This window comes from Pomacea canaliculata, linkage group LG10 (genome assembly GCF_003073045.1).
Source record: "Pomacea canaliculata isolate SZHN2017 linkage group LG10, ASM307304v1, whole genome shotgun sequence".
NCBI lineage: Eukaryota > Metazoa > Mollusca > Gastropoda > Architaenioglossa > Ampullariidae > Pomacea > Pomacea canaliculata.
Genome location: NC_037599.1, coordinates 9860878 through 9882162, shown reverse-complemented (window position 1 = coordinate 9882162; position 21285 = coordinate 9860878). Strand labels below are relative to the sequence as shown.

The 21285-nt window shown below is 38.4% G+C and overlaps 1 protein-coding gene across 1 annotated transcript; it reads right to left on the bottom strand.

Annotated features, from left to right (window-relative positions):
• Nucleotides 1–101: 101 nt before the first annotated feature.
• LOC112573990 (solute carrier family 17 member 9-like) lies at nt 102–18024 on the bottom strand. Its single transcript, XM_025254752.1, has 12 exons — nt 17905–18024; nt 16999–17125; nt 16522–16741; nt 16051–16150; nt 15688–15761; nt 15098–15266; nt 14707–14803; nt 14117–14204; nt 9331–9365; nt 7990–8161; nt 7034–7063; nt 102–6361 (listed from the first exon to the last, which is right to left on the bottom strand). Exons 1-12 carry the CDS (start codon nt 17973–17975, stop codon nt 6222–6224), a joined length of 1323 nt encoding a protein of 440 aa, XP_025110537.1. The 5' UTR covers nt 17976–18024; the 3' UTR covers nt 102–6221.
• Between the last annotated feature and the right edge of the window lie 3261 nt (nt 18025–21285).

The window sequence follows — 21285 nt, the reverse complement described above, 5'->3', positions numbered from 1 at the left end:
TATTTTCTTTCAGGAGCCACCAGCCACAATTCATCAATACTTATGCAGGCAATTTTGTTCACAGAAACACATTTAATACTACTCCCTCAAAATCAAGACTATACTTTTTTTTAATTTTATTTTTATCCAGAATGAATGGTATCACATGAGCCAATCATTTTCTCCATTATCAATTAACAAGAATGTTAAAACATAAACATTTCATGGAAAAATGATCTTTTTTCAACAATACAACCTTTCAAATGAAAGAAAATTAATCTGCTCTGTAAGTGTGATGACACATCAGTTTTTAAAAAAAGTTGTTTATATTTTTAACACATTTGTGCAATTTTTGAATAAATACTTAAAAACATATTTCATCAACTTTTAAAAATAAATTTTCTGAATCTAGATCATTCACATTCATCACTCTCATCTGTTGCTCTCACCCAGAATATACTCATATGCTGGTGATGTTTAGAAGATAGGTAAATATAATTACAGCACTAATAAAATTATACGCTATTAAGAAAATTAAAAGCACTTTTATAGCACCTTTCCCTGGCTGGCAGTGAGCTCAATGTGTACTGAAAAACAAAGCAGCATAAACAATACTCTCCTATACTCTGCCACTTAATCCTGAGAAACAGATGAAAAAGCAGCAGTGTTTAAGAAGCATTGATGTAGATGCCAATGCAGGGATAAGAATGCAACGCCTGAAAATTGAGAAGCTTAACATTTTAAATGTACAGAAGGTATTAAATGTTTTCATTATCTTTGACCCTAGGTAGCTTTGTCCCCCTTATCTTCTCTTATATTTGCATCTAACACTTGTGTATGTGTGCACAAAAATACTCTGAATATAAAATCTAAAAGAATTCAAAGGAACTTGAAGGTGGGAAAAGTTACAGTTGAACAATCTGAAGTATGATGCAACTTATTCAAACAAATGTGTTCCTCATACACATAGCCACAAAACTGTCTCTCCAGTGTACATTCCACCAATCATATTACGCTGTATATTTTCTGGCTGGCACTGCCAGTGACGACATGCCACTCAAGCATTGTATGCACTTTTAAAACGTGTGAATATTCAATGCATGCTCTTTCTCACAGGCAGCATCAGGAAAAGTGATGTTTGAGGGCTTCTAAATATATTACACATCCTTATTAAACCCAGTTATATAAATGGTGAATTGAGCTTCCACATAAATTATAAATGTTGATTTGTATAGCGCTTCTTCCCAAATTGGGTTCAAAGCTCTTAACGAAAAAGAAAAACACACAAACATAATAATGATGGATGCTGGTCTCAAAAACAGTCGTAGAAAAAAAAAAAAAAAACCCTGTTAACAGAATCTCGATGAAATGTCATAAGATATATGAATACTTGTGAAAGCTTGGTACCACTTTCATGTACATTGATATATATTTTAAGTACTTACTTTGAAGCCTAATCTCTTTAAGCAGATTCCATGAAATAGAATATTTAAAAAAAATTATCTGAAAACAGCTCTGTTATGAAAGCGCAAAACTTGAAGCTGTCAAAAAGTGTCAGGTATGGCCATTGGCTTACAGTAAAACTGTTTTAAGAAATATTTTATTTTAAATAATGAATTTATGGTAAACATAAGGCCAACAATCTGCCAATGATTTGCAGTAAAGAATTCTGTTTGAACCCAGAACTCTTTTCAGATGACAGTGAGTACAAAACAGATCTCCTGTGTGTTGTTATTTTAAAGAAATATTTTTATCAATTGATACATTTCCATAACATTTCTTCATTCTTTCCTCTTTCAAAACCTTATCCTTACATAGGTGGCTTTATTATCTGTATAATTAAATGCCCTTAATTTTCAAGAAAAGCTAATTTGTGCAAAATTTATGTAGACAAAATCAATGCATATACAATATTTCACAAAACAAATAAACAATGAAATGCACATATAATTCCAACAAAATGTGGAGTCAACTTTTTTTCATATCACAATGACACTTTCTCCACAAAGTAAGAAAACCTGGAAAACAATGCAGCAACGGTATGTAGAATGGGATCTTAATCACCAAGTGGGTCAACTGATGGTGGAGGAGGTGTTCCTGTCTATTTCAGATCTAGAGATTTGTAGTCTCTTGGGCAAGCATAAGAAGGGAGCGGAAGGGAAATGATAATATACTTTCTGTTCCCCCAGCCATGCTCCTTTTTCCAGTATAATAACCATATGTATCTGTGCTTATCCAATCTGTTGTATGAAATAAAAAGTTTTAAAGTTCAAAAAATCCTAACACTCTTCAGTTTCCCTCATTGTGATTCCGAATAAAGCACATAAAAAAATTAAAAATAATAATAATAATTACAATCACATTTTCTTTATTATTTCTGGTCGTGACAGTAAATAAGTTATTAACTTAACCTTTCAGCCTTTGTTGTGGATATATTGCAACTTAATATGATAACATAGGAAATCTATAGCCTGGTAATGTGTTGACCTTATAGTAGAAAATCTGTTTTAAAGCTTCCCTGGACATATAGCTAATAAAACTCCGCCTCGCAGAAATTGGTGAAAGTGAAAAAAGAATGTTGGGCTTCATCTTCCACATGTCATAGAAGATATATTGAACCATTTGCATTTATTGTATCTAGAGCTACTAGTTAGTGTGACCGTGTTTTAGGACCAAACAAACTTTCCCTTTCCAAAACTTCAAAAAATAATGTGGTTTTATAATCACCATTGATGATCAGGCACATAGCATGTGGAAGGAACGAAGAATTAAACTGTTTTGCCATACTCTTAAACATCTTCCTAGATGTGAGTAAACAATCACATTTTTTTTTAAAAATCACAATCAACAGACATAAGAGAACATTTCAATAAACAACATCTCAGGACACAGCATGCAAGAATGAATAAATTATACTCAACTGCACTTGTGTGACAACACCAGAACAAAATAAACACATACATGGACTAGAACACACGTCATGTATGAGCACATAAGAAAGCCCATGGCCACATACACCACGGATCTGCAAAGTGTTTGTGAAGGGGCATATGCATACAGACATATTTGTGCAGCCAATATTCATCTGATATGTCACATTTTTTTTTCTAACCATTCTCTATCACAAATTAGCATCAATAACCAGAGTTTAGGATATATACATGATTTTCAGATTTTAAATCTGATCAGACATGAAAGTAAAAAATACTATACAATAAAAAGAAATATAATAAAAAATATATATACATTTCATAGGGTTTACACTGATAAAATGTTAGAGCACATGCCTGCAAACACCATGTGCAAGGCAAAATGTGGTTGAGAAGTTTTTGCAAAATATGTAAAGTACTGTATAGCATACAAAACCTTCCTGTTCTGCAATCTCCATACCATGTAGTAAGGTTAGTTACACACAATTTTAAAACCATATTGTGACTATATTCATGAGCAAGCTTGGCATTTGAGCACATGAAGCAAAAGGAGATCATCTGTGTGCAAATGACCAAAAGTTTTTTTTTATACTTAAGTACAAGATATGTTTCAATAAGTAATTAGATGGAGCTTTGAGGCAACACTGGTAAAGATTGATGATACTGGTAAATGTTAAAAACAAGCAAGTGGTTGGATGACAGTCTTGGCACTGCCAATAATGCTGAAATAAACGCAAATGAGGAAGTCACGAGAGATTATCATATCCATCAACATTTTCAGTATATAGCCCAATAAGCAAAGCCATAAGTTCCAAATGAAAACACTGTTACTTGAAAAGACACTGATGGCAATTATAATTCATACTAAGTTGCTAAAATGTGGTTTTAAAAAATTATCTTGTCAATTTCTTAATTATGGCCTTTCATAAACTGAAAATCTGGTTTGCAATTGCCTTATGATACAACTAAAATTTTTTTTAAAAAAAAAAACCACCAAAATATTCAAATTATATTCAGAGCAACATTGAATCAGAGGCAAGTCCAAAATTAAGATCCTAAAATATGCATTAATCCAGTATTTTCAAAGATGTGCAATATTAATTTTACAAGACTGGATCAAGACTACTGCAGCATGACAAATCCCAAATTTAAGATAACAACTTTGTTGCTATTATACCTTGATATATCAGAAGATAGAATATTTTCCTTCCTCTACATTTTCAGTTACTTCTTAAAATGGTCTAAAACCCACTTTCATAATTAGAGGAACCTAAATGTCATGGCAAAACCATATTAAGGTTATTCAAAGCTCTATAAATCTGACAGAATAATTTGGTTCTCTTCACAAGATGCAAGCCCTTGAACCTTAAAATTCTTGTCTGTGTCTTGGAATGAAGTCAGAATCTTATGTTCTGAAATGTTGCAAAAGTTGGCTCCCTTTTAAGGCAATACCTTATTACCAGGTGTGCAAAACTCTCACATGGACTGCGTCCTTCAATTGCATCAAAAGTTAGAATTTAGATGTCAATCTTTATGTGAATTTTCCCTAAAGGTTAATGTAAAAATTGCCTCTTAATTTAAATATAGGAAACATATGTCCGATAATGACAGTTTATGTTTTTTATCTCTGTCATAAACCACCAAAAGGATTGCTTCAAGATCGGTGACTGCATCTCTCTGAACAGCATTCCTTAACAGAGATTTTTAAATTCCTATATGCCCAATCCTAACCCTGACCAAAATCTTAACTCATACTTGACATCTACCTTCACCCAAACCCAAAAGCAAATCTCAGAAATGAGAGGCTGACTGATCAAGAGAGTGAGTGATAAAGCCATTAAGCACTTATGAAAGTCATGTTTAACTGAGAGAAGCTACTGATGCGCTTATTCATAGGCATATAACATTTCACATGCTGCACTATGGTATGCTACAGTTTTAAGGAACTGACACTTTGTCATAAAAGTTATATTTTGTAAAGTGTCCATTTCTGTCCATTGATAAAATGTTTAGGAGGCAGTCTGTCAATCAAAGTCCTGGTTACAGTTCTTTAAAAAAATGCTGACTTTACTATTAAGTTTGTACATTGATTGATGAAGATATCATTTGACTAAACAAGATATCATTAAACCAAGGACGAGATAACAAAACACTTTTGTTTACATTTGGCAATAATAAGGGAAGAATAAATAAAGATCTATATGTACAAACATTAATTTACACTTGCATGTCTGGACACATGCACTGACACACACATTTCCTTTCCCTACCCTCCCCTACACACAGTACCACATTTACATATACCCCATTCCAGTCACCAAACATGATCTGCCTTTGAAGAACAAATAAAGTTGTAGTTCTCAAGTAGCATAACCACACTGACTGTGAACTCTACATAAAGTTTTGATTGAACTTTGTCAACAACAACAAATATACCCATAAGGTTTCTGAGTTCAAATGGGAAATAACAAATGAACTTTGCCATTCAAGGTGTCCATTTAAGACTAGAACTGCGACTACTTTGGTATACCTTAATGGCGGAATGCATCAACTGAAACTTTATGGATGGGATGCTGTAGCCGCCCTGCTGCATTACTGCAGATTTTATAGTTCTGCTTGTCAGTTCTCTTTGTTTATGTAACAGCATTTGCCATGTAGGCACTGCAACTGTCAAATGTTGGATCTTTAACCTGACAGTCACAACACTGCCACAGCGCCACTCAACCTTCCACAGCTGATTTGGTGTTACACATACACAATGTTGCTTAAAGAAGTTATAAAAGTATTAATTATATACTGCGTCCGTGTAAAGGCTCATGAATGATGTGGAAAGAGTTGATTGTTTAACTGAGAACTCACACGGCTTTGAAATTCATGGAACTGTACTTAGAATGTGACTATGATGTCAAGATTGATTACTTTTTTTTCTGACTGCTCAAGACTTTGCCATGAAACTATGAAACAAATGCTTGGCCAAAATTTGCATTTTCTGCAAATGATAAAGAATGCTAAGGAGTGAGACTATGTACACAATGACTATCTCCCTTAGCACAGAGTTTCATATAGTGCTATAATTTCTTGCTGTGCCAACTGATTCCTTTCCACCATTCTAGGTATAGGCAGCTGTATCAGACAAATACCAAATAAAAATTCTGTTTTGCTTGCATTTTAAACTTCAAAGGCAAAATAAATGAATTTTCCAGAGTTTTACTTTATGTACTTAATAAGTTAGCAGGCTTCAGTGTCGTCATTTGCATCAACTGATGTATAGCAACCACCCTTCAGCGTTGAAAAGGCGATTTTATAATAACCTCAAATGATTGGTCTGGCTGTGCCCAACAGGAGAAAGACTAACCAGCCAGTTATATTAATAGCTGCTGTTTGGTTGAATACTGCACTCCAGCTTTTTGAAGTTTCTAGGATGTATCCAGCCATATACACTCCAACAAATCCTGCACAAAATAATGAAAGTGACTATGACAGCTGTTTGGTGCTTAGAGGCAGCAATGCATGAAATTTAACAACCGTTTCTTCAGAGATTCTTCGTTGTGTAACCAAGCAAAACTGCAGTACAAATTTGTATATCAGTATATGAACACTTCAAATGAATGTAAATCTGCAAAAGGTATGTCTTTGATTTTAGCTCAAGCATTGCATTTCCTGGGGGTTAGCAGACAGACGAGTGTTCTGAGCACCATCGTACACACTCGAGGTGTACACACTAGCACTGTTCAATATCTTGTGGTGCATCACACTTTCCCCAGCTGATCCTGTTGTTGAATGGGTATTAAGCCTCTTCAGATGATAACCAAAGAAAGGCAGAAAAAGAGAGGTAATGGATATTTCCTTCAAAATAAAAAACTGCCCCTACGTGTGGTCTCTTAACAATCTCAACAACTACACGGTTACCTTTACCTTTTATTATCTTTTTTGGCATCTTAAAATATTTGACAAGACAGCTTGAAAACTTGACACCCCTGACAGCAACTACTCCGTGGCTTTTTTTTTTCAAATTGAAGAAAACAATAGTAAGCAAGACTCCAGTTACTTCTGCGTCAGAGAAAGATTGTATTATTTATACAGGAAATAAATGCAATTTATCACACACAAACCAGCATACTTACCAGGAATTGCACTTGTCATATTCATAATGCCTGTAAAACCAAAGAAATAACATGAAATACAATTCAGGTCTCAAGAAAAACATTTCAAGTGATTACACAAAACACTTCAAACCATACCAAATCAACAACTATTTTCATGGCAATAACATGTGCTCAACTTTATCCTCTATTATGCCCTATAACTCCTTGCTCTCCTTTTACCAACTTAAGGACAGAAGTGTTAGTGGTCATGATGGTTTTTCCTCAACATCTTTTGTTAGTAGGAAAGGGTGATAATTTTTAAGGTGGCACAAATGAAGAATTGCTGCACAAACTTTCATTAGTTAAGACAGTGCAAGCATTTTCAAAGGCATTACAATAATAATGATATAAATGTACAGCACAATATCCCAGCTAATGGCCAGGCTTTCCATGCTTTACATCAGGAATACAAAAATATAAGTTGAAGAGAAAGGCTTTTAAACAAAATCTAGTACTCTCTCACACACACATACATACATATTACAGATTAGAGACAACAATGACTGAATGCAAACTGCAGTGAAACAGGAATTACTGCAGGGAATATTTCTGGAACAAAAAAGTCCTTTATACATAATCAAAGCAAAAGCACCTGGCAAGTGTTAATAGGTGCTTATTGCAAGATTTTGAATGCTGTCTTCTGCTCCTATTTAATATGATAAATAATCTTTAAAAATAAGCCTTGAATTAGGACAGGACGAACAAATAGATCCTACTCAAGCAAAAGCACATAATGAGAAAAAAAAATTCTGTTAAAAAACTGTTAAAAAATAATCCATCACTGACAAGATATGTGAAATAAACTGCACCAAAGGATTTCAAAAACTAAACATACAGACATGGCCATCAGACTTTCCAAAGCAACTTGCTTGCATAAACTCCATTAATTTGTGTGAATCTGTATCATTTAAAAAAATTAGATGCAGTAGACTTACCAAATACAGCACCTGCATGGCGTGGTGCAATGTCTACAGGATTGATAGCGAGGCTGCTGCTATAAAAACCACATGAAGCAACAGCCAGTGTCATGCACAGAAGTGTGCTGTAGTAATCACTCACAAATGAGATGAGTAAAAGGAACAGCGAGCAGCCACAAAACAGTACTGACTGCACACAAAAATAATATCAATGTTTAACTGCAAACAAATAAACATGTGGACATATTTGGATTTCAGGGTCAGTACAAGTATTTCTTCATACCTCTTGATGTTACTCTTAATGTTACTGAGCAGATAAGTCACATAATATTGATGATCATCACTGATATTTTCAACATCTCTACCACCACTTTGAAACTTTCCCACCCACTGATCAGGCAGTCCAGTGGCATAATGGTTAGCGCCTGTCATCAAGAGAGAGAAGGTCAACTGTCCTGGGTTCAGCTCTCATCTCAGGCACTCTGTTCTTTCTCTCCTTGTGACATCTGTTTACAGGCCTGGCTGCCTTGCTGTGATATAGCCTTAGTTGCAGGCTCCCCCCCCCAGCCACCCACAATAACTGGTCAAACAAGTGCAATTACTGCATATGTAATAATGAAAAGATATGTATATATATATACTTTATAATAAAATATATTATTTTTAAAACTATGAATGAAATGTATTTGGAAGACAAAATAAAATGATGAAGAACTACGTTATCAAATGAACATAAAAAATTAATGGTAACAAGTTAATGGTGGCATTCTGAAAAAAGTATTCAGTTGTCAGAATGCTGCAATATGACAAATGTCATAGACCAGTCCATGTCAGACCCAGACCTGACATGTTATATGCTGTTTTAAATAAAAAGTTAAGGACTGTACTATTGTAGGCAAAGGGTTGAGAAGAACCTTCCCAAGCTTGGCCAGGGACCTATTCTTATGATATTGAAGTGACTATAGATGTAAACAAATATATCTGATGCTGTTTGGGTTTATCTTCGTAGCTGGAGTTTCCAAACTATGTGTTTAGTGTATGTTTCAAACATACTTTGAGCATAGATGGGAGTTAAATGATGTTAAAAGGGTGTGTTCCGTGTTGTCATGTCCAGGAAACTTTACATGATCTACACTGCCAAAATAGCTGTCATTTTGTTGTTGATAAAAGAAAGTGCATAGGTTCCAAGTCAGCACAGTTTAGCGACTCTTTAATGTGACACAAAGTAAAAAGTTATGTTTCTTAATGCTAAAAATTATGATTGCTAGTTTGGAAACTGGTAGGATTTGTCTTCAAGTATCAGCATTTTAGTCTCTGTGTTCACTTTCAGTGATTTCAGCAATGGTAAATTTTACTTACCACCAACATTTTTCTGACAGCTGTCACTTGGTACCCTGATAATAGTAAACAAAAAGATCATGATACATTTATATTTTTTAAAAACAACTTGGCATAAAAATGGTTTGCATACAAATATGGTTTAGACTGGAATTAGAGTTCGCACTGCCCATAAAGCCAAAGTTTCTCATTTCAAGAATCTCCTGTCCTCTAATAACACTTTCTTTTTCCAAGGATTGGCAAGAGAGCTACCTGCCACTTTTCACACAAAGAAAAATAATTTTTAAATATGATTAAGGCACAGATGATAACTGATATAGTAAAACAATGGCAAAGTGTCTTTTATTTTTCATTTATACAAAGAAGCAGATAGAGTGCAACTAAAGCATAGAACTCTTCATGATGAACTTATGCCCTCTCTCCACCATCTTCCAACAATAACTACATCAAAGTCAGTTGTAAAGCACAATGAAGCCTTCAGGGAAGTCAGTAAGACCCAGTTGCTGACAGTCTGGGACAAATATTAGCTGCTTCACCTGTGTCCGATTTGTCAGCATACCATTTAAATCAGAAATGAGGAACCCCCTGTTGGATCACCACCTTGCCGCGGTCGGGGGGCTTGCGTGTCTCGATGACCCTAAGAGCTATGCCGACAGGAGCATCAGCTCCTAGCAGGGTCACCCAAGTCGGACAGGTCGAAGGGTAGAGACCAGACAAAGAGTGGTCCATGAGTGCTGAAGTCGGAGGTGGTGGGCCGCAAGGCGCACCCTGAAATAACCACACCACCACGCAAAACTGCCTATGCCACTTGAAGACAGTATTGATAGAAATGGTGCTCGCCCTGTGAAGATCCGCCAGGCAGGTGCAGTGCCGGGCTCCGTGCCTCAAAGGAGCCCACCCTCAGCTACTGGAGGTCCCTTCAACTCGTCTCGTGGAGCCAGGGGACGAGGAAGGAAAGCGACTGGCCAGAGTACCACCAAAACCAAGGACAACCCATCAACATCATACATTGGAACGCAGAAGGGTTGCCAACAAGAAGATAGAACTGGAACAGTTCCTGTACCAGAACAGCATTAACATCTGCTGTATACAGGAAACCCATTTACAAAAGAAAAGCCCTTCAAGATCAGAGGGTACCAGACATTTAGGAGTGATCGTCAGGGGAGAAAGAAAGGTGGAGTGTTGACCTTAGTCAGAAACAACATGAATGCAAGCGAAACGAAAAGATACATGGACGAGGCAGAATACATAGAAGTCAAGGTCACCATCACAAACAGCGTCCTCCATGTCATCAACTACTACTGCCCCAGTGACAAGATGCTGTCCCTTGACACTATCCAGGTTCCAGACAGCGGCTTCCTCATCGCCGGAGACTTTAACAGCCAGTCCCAGAGTTGGGGATACAACATACTTGACAAGCGAGGAGAAGATATCGAAACTTGGCAAGACGAGAACCATCTAATCCTTGTCAACGACCCCACAGATCCACCAACCTTCTACTCGCGCCGCTGGCACACAACAACAAAACCAGACCTGGCTCTCTGCACAGACGACATCCACAAGAATTTGAGCAGAACAGTCTTAGACCAGCTGGGAGGAAGTGACCATCGCCCAGTACTCCTTACCATCACAGGAAGTACGACACCTGAACCCCCGCAGCACGCCAGATGGAATCATAAGAAGGCACAGTGGGGGCTGTTCAGAATACGAACAAATGAGCTCACGAAAGACATCAAGGTGGAAGGACTAAACATCAACAACGTCGTCAAAGATTTCAATGCCAGTATCATCAAGGCAGCCAAAGAAACTATCCCACGAGGGGTGCGAAAGGACTACACTCCGTACTGGACAGCAGAACTTCAGAGAGCTCACGATGACCTGACAAAAGCCAGAGAAGAAGCAGAAACCAACCCCAGTCAAGAAAACAACATCAAGCTGCAAGAAACAAATGCCAAACTGCTAAGAACAAAAGTAGAGTGCAAGAGAAGAAGCTGGAGAGAAAAGACAGCAGGGCTGAATATGGAGAGAGACACCACCAAGCTGTGGAGGCTGACCAAGGCACTAAATGATGAGGGTAGCAAGGGACAGAAGATCACCCTTGAAGAAGATGGACAGACACTGACAGATAAGGCAGCAGCAAATGCATTTGCGCAAGCATATGCAAAGGAGAGCAGCATCACCATCCCACCGCATCTGCAAAAAGAATTCAGAAAAGAAGAGAAAGAAAGGAAAACAAATGGGGATGTCCATGAGTCAATGCAGCAAGATATCACCATCCAAGAACTGAAGAATGCCATCAAACAGCTGAAGAAGAAAAAATCTCCAGGTCCAGACAACATAACGAATGAGATGCTACAACACCTTGGCAGCACAGCCCTCACTAAACTACTGGACATTTTCAACCTTAGCTGGAGAGAAGGCCAGGTACCTCAGTGCTGGAAGGAAGCCAGGATGATCCCTGTTCTGAAAAAAGGGAAGAAACAAGTCACGAATCTTGAGCTACCGCCCCATCAGCCTGATAAGCTGCGTCTGTAAAACCATAGAGCGCATCATCAATCAGCGCCTGCAGTGGTACCTGGAATCTGAAAGCATCATCATCCCAGAACAAGCAGGCTTCAGAAGATACAGAAGCACCGAAGATCAGACAACGCACCTAGCGCAGGTCATAGAGGATGCTTTCCAAGCCCAGAAGGTCACCCTAGCGGTCTTCATTGATATGCAGAAGGCTTTCGACAAGGTCTGGAAGGATGGACTCCTGGTCAAGCTCCAGCGAAGCAACATCAGCGGCAACATGTACCGGTGGATTAAGTCCTACTTGCACAACCGAAGAGCCAGGGTGCTTGTAGACGGACACTGTGGCCGTAAGGTGCTGCTACGACACGGAGTACCACAAGGGGAGTACTCTCGCCGACCTTGTTCATACTCTTCATCAACGACCTGGTACCAGAGCTTCCAAGGGGAGTCCAAGCAGCACTGTATGCAGATGACCTGGTCATATGGTGCTCAGAAGAGTATGCAACAACAGCAACCTACAGGATGCAGCTTGCACTAGACAAAGTGGCAGCCTGGGCAGATAACTGGTGCGTTACCATCAACCGTGACAAGACAACAGCCACTCTTTTCTCTCTCTCCACCAAAGCGCAAGCTGGCAGACTAAAGTTGGGAGACACTCCACTGACACTTGAAGACCAGCAGACGTACCTGGGAGTCACTTTTGACAAAAGATTGACATGGAAGCAACACATCCTAAACGCAGAAGCAAAAGCCAGAAGAAAGCTGAACATCATGAGAAAGCTGGCAGGAACACACTGGGGCGCCAACGAAAAGATCCTGAAAGACCGTGTACCAAGGTACTGTAAGACCACACCTTGAGTACGGATCAAGCACCTGGATGACAGCAGCCAAGTCACACCTTCAGACTTTGGACAAGGTGCAGAACCAAGCACTGAGAGTAATAACAGGCGCCATGAGATCTACGCCAATAGACAAGATGGAGCAGATAACAGGCATACCCCCATTAAACAAGAGAAGGGAATGCAAAGCACTCGTGCAGGCCACCAAGTACAGGCACAGTGAAGACCACCTGATGAGTGCCAGACAGAAACAGCTGTCCTCGGGAAGGCTGAAAAGATCCAGCTTTGTGCGAGAGACGCAGGCACTACACAGAAAATACCAAACAAAGCTTCCTGCACAGGTCCAGGTACCGACTCTCTACCTCGATCCTCCTCCTTGGAAAGACAGAACAGGGAACATTACCATCTGCACCACAGTTCCTCACCTCACAACAAAGGATGAGCATAGCGACGTGAGCAAGAGAGCCCTGACGCTAGCCATGCTAGAAGAAAGGTACCCCCAGGAATCATGGATAAGGGCCTACACAGACGGGTCAGCCACAGACGCTATCCAGAGGGGAGGGCCGGCGTGTACATCCAGTTCCCAAATGGACAGTGGCAGGCAGCAGCAATACCAACTGGCCTCCACTGTACAAACTATAGAGCAGAAGTAGAAGCCCTGGTCCACGCAGCAAACATCATCAGCAGCAGAGCAGACCATGACAGCCAGGTCGTCTTCCTGACCGATGCTCTGTCGGTGCTGCAGGCAGTCAACAATAACAAACTGCCAGACCTGGAAGCCGCGCTGCTAAACATCAAGTGCCTCAGAACGGCTCTGCAGTGGATCCCATCACACTGCGGGATAGATGGGAATGAGGAAGCTGACAGGATGGCTAAGTTGGGTGCAGAGGACGAGCAAGAAGACAATGCAGTCAACATGTCAGAGATGAAAACCATCATTAAGTCTCTGTACAGGCCACAGCAACCACTGGACAGTTACCATCAGCTGTCCAGACCGGACCAGGTCGCTATCTTCCGCCTCAGGACTGGGCACAACAGGCTGCTTCACCACCTACACAGGAAGTTGCACCTAGTGCCGTCCCCGAGATGCTCTTGTGGAGAGGCAGACCAGACTGTAGAACACATCCTACAGGACTGTAGGAATCTCCGTACCCTGAGGAAAGAGACGTGGCCACAGTCGGAGACCCTGCACAACAAGCTGTACGGGCCGGAGGAGTCTCTGCAGAAGACCACCGATTACATATCAAGAGCTGGTCTCCAAGTGTGAAAGAGGCGAACGACAAAAAAAAAAAAAAGAAATGAGGAAATTCATTTAAGGGGGAATGGGCCTCAGAAAACTAAAGCCCTTTGGTTACATGGAAAGTTTATAGCAAAGTGAAGTTGAAATCTGGAAACTGCTTAACAATTTGCTACAGCCACAATTTCATCTTTCAGATCCTGATGCACACACTTACCTCCCTTTATGAGCTTGTCTGCAAGCCAGCCTGCAGTGATGTTACATGGCACAATCACAAGCCAAGGCACAACATTAAACACCCAGCTCTGCAGAACACCATTTACACAAAACAATTATCTAACTGCAGCATCAACTTTCAAATGACTAATAAACAGTATTTTTTAGGCATCTCTCAAATGAACCTTAATTAAAGGTAAAGGGAAATTGCAAGAGAAATGGCAAGACAGGCTTAAAGGCAGAACTTCTATCTTATGGCAGGAAAGAATGGTTCGATCTCATGGAGAAAGGTGAGAAGCACATGAGGTTTAGGGGTCATGATTCACTAACTGCTTCTAGTATATCACCTCCCTCCTCCAGGTCAAACCATTCTTTCCTGCAGGATGGTGAAAGTTCAGCCTTTAAATGACAGAGGTGACCCTAATTCATGATGTAGGAGGTACAATTTAGCAAGAACACTCCGTGTGTTTAAGACCCAGGTGAAAAGAGGAGTTTGCAATGCCTTATGGAACAAAATAATGTTTCATATCATCTGAAAAATTTATCCATTTATAAAGTAGACTTCACTGTTTAAACTAAAGCAAGGCATACCCGGGCTTCTGGAAAGTTTTCATGGAAAAATGTTGGAAGCCAGGATAGGAGTATGTAGAAGGCATTGCTCTGACAGTAATTGGCCACTAACAATGACCTGAAAAAATAAATGCACAACAAGAACAACAAGCATTAAATGGTAAGCAAATATTTTTAAGTGACTATACCAGAGTCCTTGCAAAGACAGGCAGTTGCCTATTTGATGCAAAATCCAAGTCAGATACTTTCCATCTGTGTCATCTCTTATTACAATACATATCACTTCTGTTATATTAACTAATACATATTGTATGGTTTCTAATATCACTTCTGTTATATTAACTAATACTTATTGTATCGTTTCTAATACCAAAAAAAAATCACTCTAACACTTAGGCAAACTTTCACTCACCAAAAAGGTACTTTTGTGAAGAGTGTTTTCCAAGGAACATTTTCATGTACTGTTCCTTGGATGCCACTTTCACCATCAGTAGCAATCAGCTCTAAGGTCTTGCCATTGTAAATTTCACTTTTTCGTGACCAGTAACGTAAGCAAAATGTCCAAAGCAGCCCACCAAATCCTGAAATTCAAAAAAGTATTTAAACATTGTAAACATTACATTTCACAAATAAGCAATCCTCAAAAGACTTTACATTAGCTCGGACATGCTCTCTTCTGGGAGATGGAATATTCTTATAACATCAATAAAAATAGTAATTAGTATTATTTAAACATGCACCACCAAATGACAGTAGCAGAAGAAATTTTAAATAAATGACAATCAGAAGAGCAATTGCAAACAAAGTGTGCAGAACAAAGACAGAGAGCAACAGAGAGAGAGAAAGGGGAAAGTGTCATACAATTATGAAAGGTCTTCTTAAAAAGAAAAGTATCTTTATATTTTCCTTTACTAATTATATTTTACTTTAAGCATACACATACTGACCAAAATAAAGGTTTATGCAGCTGACCAGTTCATTGCAAAACCACAGAAACCTCACCAAACAAGAAGAAAGGAGTCTCCCATCCAAAATTTTCCATTAGGTATGATCCAAGGCTACCACTCAGCAATGTTCTAGAAGATTAAATTAAAATAACCTTTAAAATAACAAATAAAATGAATGCCAAACTACTGTACACTTAAGCAATTAAAAATATATCAGTGCTCTTTTTTTATTACCTCAAAGAGTTTAATATACTGGTTATAAAATTACTTAATGATAATTTGTCTTTTTTAAATCTATGTATATTTTTACAAGACTAGAATTAAAAAAATCATAAAGCATGAGATTAAATGAAAGGTATCAAACGAGGAGATAAGCTGCACATTATAAATCAGAGATGATCCTATAAATGATGCTTACCCACAGTGAGCACCTGTACCAATCAAACTGAATGTCAAAGATTTCTCATGGTCATGAACTTTTCGTGAAATTAAGCTTGTTATACTGGGAAAGTGAACACCTGTGGAAAGCAGTTTTTAAGACAATTACTACAGTAGTTCATTTCCAAAAACAATTAGGAATAAAGGTAGCTTTCTTTTTAAGCATGACCTTCCATGCATGCTGTGATGTATTATCATGAATCATCCATAGAGTTTGAAACCTCATCCATATAGCTTTATAGCAAGTTCAATGTACTTGTTATTTATAAATTGTACTTATATATTTAAACAGACCATGCCATAGAAAAATTAGCGTAATAGTTTTTTTTTAAATAGTTACACCTTTCCTGAGAATTTCGATAAAACCATACTCTGAGCATGCTTTTTATCTATACACAGACAGACAGACGGGTAAGCATGTAAGCGAACAGACATTTGTGCCCTTCCTCACCTTGTGATAATCCCAACATCATCCTAAATGCAAACACTGCTGACAGAGATTTGTACATCACAGCTGATATGTTGATTACTGGTGGAGTGAAGAGTGTGAAAACAGACCACAGAGATGCAGAAATAAACAAGACCACCTCTCCACCCACATGGTCACTGACATATCCACCAATAAATTGGGTCATAGTGTAACCCCAGAAAAATGCAGATAGCACTGTACCCTGTTAATGAAAGCACGTAAAAGCATTAAATATTAAACATACCTTCATGGCAGTGCAAACTTTTTAACACAGTTAACAATGAACAAATTAATACTACATATCACAAAAAGTAACTGTTTGTCTCAATGCTATCAAAGCGAAACTTCATGTTCTCATGATTAAACAAAATCTTCAGAGATTAAAACAACAAAGAACAGCTACCATATATTATACCGACAATAATGACTAAAAATAGGTTGTTTTGAAATAAATCATACCGATTCTCTTTTGTCCCAATTCATTTCCTTTGCAACCACAACAATGCAGACAGGCATGATGGTTCTAGCAGCATACAACATGGCTGTGCCACACATAAGCATGACTGTCCAGTTCTTCTTTTCTATCCTAAATTTGTAAAAAGATCATTTAAAGTAAACAAGTATAAATCAATGACAGTACAAAATAATAATTTAATCATCAAACAGAATTTTGTATTGTCATATGCCTGTTATCCACTGATTACCTGTAGATTTTCAGGTGCAATTTAACTAACATATAAAGAAAGATTAACAACAATAGCAATATTGTAATCATTATAATGTCAAGTGAGCATCCATTAACTCCAGAAATTACAAAAAAAGTTCGGAATCGATATGTTCAGTTTCCCTCAAAGTTTTAAGTTATTTTCAAACTACAGCATCAGATTACCCTGCTTCTTCTCTCATTACACTTTAAACTTATTTTTTATCATCATTTTATACATTAATTTGATTGCTCATTCTGTTTCATACTGTGCACATTCCATCAAAAAAGCATGAGACCTACACCAATATAGCATCATATTCACTTTGTGATCAAAATCATTATTATCTTGGTCATTGCTTACATACTTAATTCTAACTTAACATATTATAACAAAGGTTTTAGTCATCGAAGCTATATATAGCGGTCCATTTTCTCCAATATAAAAAAAAAAATCTGCCTTCTAAACTTCCAAATACTTTCAGTGCTTGACAAAATATCGCCAATATGTATTCATCAATTTTACCGTTCTCGAAAGAGATCAAAACATATCAATCTCGTTTTTAAAAATTTAATTCTCATGTCAGCCAAGAACAAACCATGGGGTTGTAATCTGCAAATTAATGCTCTTAACTCTGAATACAGAGTGCCTTTAAACTTACCGAGTCCAGTGATTTCGATCTATGGAGCTTGACATACTCGGTACTCCAAGCATTTTCTCTTCTTTAGCCATTGTTGTGTTTATGACTTCTCTCCCCCATCTTTGTTAGCGTTACCTCCCCTAACTCCATATAGGAGTCTGTGATCCACACATTGTCGTCCACGCCTTTGCAAAGATTTTGAACATTCGTGTGCAGAAAAAGGAGATGGTGCGTGTGACTTACGTCATTTACATGGGCAGTGTTCCGATGTGCAGGATAAATGCACTGGATAATATAGCTTTACTTAAAACCGACCCTCGCATTGAAAATAAAAAGAAGGCAACAACAACGTACGTCATTACGTGGTACGATCGACATAATCTCAAAATTAGTTTGTATTTGGACAAGCATGTACAAGGGAAAGATCTGTGCAGTAACAGAAGTGATCCACCAATTCGCAAATATAAAACAAATAATTGCTGCAAATCTGCAATGCAGGTTCTTAGATATAATTATGTTCTGTCGATTGAACTCGTGCGCGTTATCAGCATTCAGCAACTCTTGCATGCTTTTTAAGACAGTCACTTTCCTATACGAAAGGCATCTACTGGATCTACTGGATCTCACCAAACTCAAGTACAAGAGGGCGCAACGATAGTAGAATATGCTTGACTGCAGCAGAAACAACCTTTTAAAAGTGGCTCTGGCTGATGGTGCCCTCATTTTTTCAAGTTAAAAGTGAGAAGAAAAAAAAAACCCACGGAATCAAACTAAGATGATTTTTTTTTTTCTTTTGCGTGGGGAGCTTTAACAACCAGTAAAGTTGGGCATTTTCATCGGCACTATTTTTGGAAAGAATATAAGAGCTATATAGCGGCCTTTTCGGTGGTTTGCAGATATCGTCCCAGATCAGCCATCAGCAAGACAACATTTATAAGTGGTCGGCAGATGAGTACTGAGAAATACGTCAGTAGAAATTAAGCTGCCACTTCATTCCGAAACACACACACAAAATAATGGTCTATGAATTAATGTCCTCCAGCAGAAGATTAACGACTGACAGTCCTACGAGAAGAAGTCAAAAGAGCGATGCGCTGTCTGGAGGGATGAAAGTCACCTGGCGTAGACTTGTTCACCTGTTCAACCACAGTGGAGATGAAACAACAAAGGGCCTTTGTGCCAATGAGTCATGAAACCCAAAGAGATGACTCGTAGAGTGGACGCAGTTACTAACTAAAAATAAATAAAACAGAAAACAGTGTCAGAACTACAGAACCAATTATAGCCTTATCATCCTGCCAAGCAAAGTTAAGCAGATTTTGTTTTGTTGATTTGGAGCCTTAATACGTTATAATCGGAGAGGTCATGATTAGGAAACGCCGATATAAAGCATCTGCGATTTACTGAAGCAGCTATATATAATATGGCCAAGACTGTAATCATGCGATTATTGATCCTTCATTAAGATTTAGGGCACCTGGTGATCCGCTGGTGATCATTTGAAACTACAATCCACAATTTCCTTCCGACCTCATGGTTTAACCCATCGTGTTCTGCGTTCGACGATTGTGCAGGCAAATCCTCTTTCCGGGTGATGCCACAATTTAAAGCTGGCAGTGCGATCGACATAGGTCGTTTCCCGTCTCCTTGAGTTAGGTGTGATGGTCACCAAGGCCGTGCTTAGGGGCAGGCGGACGAGGCATCTGCCTAGGGTCCCGCGCTATTGACGAACGTTACAAATAAATTAATCGTAGGCTTATGTTGTAATGTGTATGCAGCGTGCTGTCAATGGTAAAAGACGAGATATCCCTGAGGATAAAAGTGTATTAGATCCCAACTAAAACCGTGTGATCGTGGCGTGAGGGCCCCGCACATGCCCTTTGCCTCGGGCCCCGCGGGGGCTAAAAACGGGTCTGATGGTCACCCTCTTCGGCCACACGTTTGGCGCTTTGTTTTTAATCCTGAGATGTCGTTTTCTGGATTAACTCTTTATTAATAAGTTGTTTTTTTCCACCAGCATTGTGATGTTAGGATTAAATGGCACCAAAGCGTTAGGCTAAAGGGTAGCGGCAATATTGTAACAACAGTTCTCGACTGTTAGAGTCATTTAGACATAGAATAGTTGTGAATGGTCACAAGAACTGTAAGAACGTCAAAGTACTCCCATTAAAGCGACCTCCCTTACTTGGGGTTAGCAAGTGCATCTCCCCCACCCCTAGACATATGAACAAAGATAGTTTTAGTCACGGTTCCAAAAGTAAGCATAATAGGCGTCCTAGGGTAATTGATTAACTTCTACCAGTCTTGACGAATGTGAATGTTTCTGTGTGCTAATATGAAAAGTAAAATACATCATGTGTCAGAGTCTAATGTATCGACATACGAGCTTTTTCTTTCTCTAGACTTTCCACAATGGTTCCTCAGATATGTTTACTTCCGTGAAAAATAAAGGCCAAGTGTTCTTGAGGCATGACTGAAGAATTATATTCGGCGTGGAAATTGGCTGCTGGATGGTGCGATCATTCACCCATTCAACGAGATGACCGGAAGTGTACTGGATTCATTCTCTACCTCTAGTATAAAATCATAGAAGTCTGAGATTATAGTACCTTGCACCAAAAAGTGGTTAGCATTGTGGAGATGTGGAGGATTTTAAGTCTTCAGACAAGTTCATTTTACCGTAAAATGTGTCCGTTTGTCGCTTTAAATGCTCTCGTCTGCAGCAGCTACTTGCTCTTTACTTTGTCGGGATAGCAGATTCATCGTTGAATGTTCTATGTAGCTTACAACTTGTAGAAAAATAAAACTGTATTTTAAAAACAATGACGTATAGAATAGTAAACAGACAACTCTCTCTCTCTTCCCCCACTTCGCTTCCAATATCGTGTCTTCTCTATCATCTGCTTTTTTTTTTTAATTGTGTCTTTCTTTTTCTTTTCTTAAATTAATATAATGATTATCTTCTTTTTCTGTCCACCTCCAAAACTGTAAATTACTTATCAACTAAATGAATTTAGTTTCATTTTTTTCCGTTTATAACGGCATTTTGTTAAAGGTGATTTCGATCCTTTCATGTGCAGATGCATATTGTTTAGTTATTTAGCATAATTTAGCCTATTGTAATGCTGGATGACCACAATTAAGGTTCATGCAAGCTTTTTTTATATGTCGAATGAAAAGCATCGCTTCCAAATAAATAAAGCAAATAAATTCATGATCAAGCATCAAGTAGCATATTGTTCGCTCTTTATGTCACGACTGCAGTTTAATTGTGATCAACAACTTCCTTCTTCGACATGCTGTACATAAAGTTCTTGCGGCACCTAGATGATGTTATTCCTCTCGTAAATTGCATACGTGGAATGCTTAAGATAACATCAAGGAGGTAATATATTGCAGTTG

What these genes read in the sequence shown, in the direction of transcription:
- LOC112573990 (XM_025254752.1), bottom strand. Translation starts at nt 17,975, where the DNA reads ATGGCTAAAGAAGAGAAAATGCTTGGAGTACCGAGTATGTCAAGCTCC. An exon ending in GACTCCTTTCTTCTTGTTTG is followed by an intron (nt 15,267 to 15,687) that starts GTGAGGTTTCTG and finishes TTTGAATTTCAG; the next exon opens with GATTTGGTGGGCTGCTTTGG. An exon ending in AAAACTTTCCAGAAGCCCGG is followed by an intron (nt 14,205 to 14,706) that starts GTATGCCTTGCT and finishes GGTGTTCTGCAG; the next exon opens with AGCTGGGTGTTTAATGTTGT.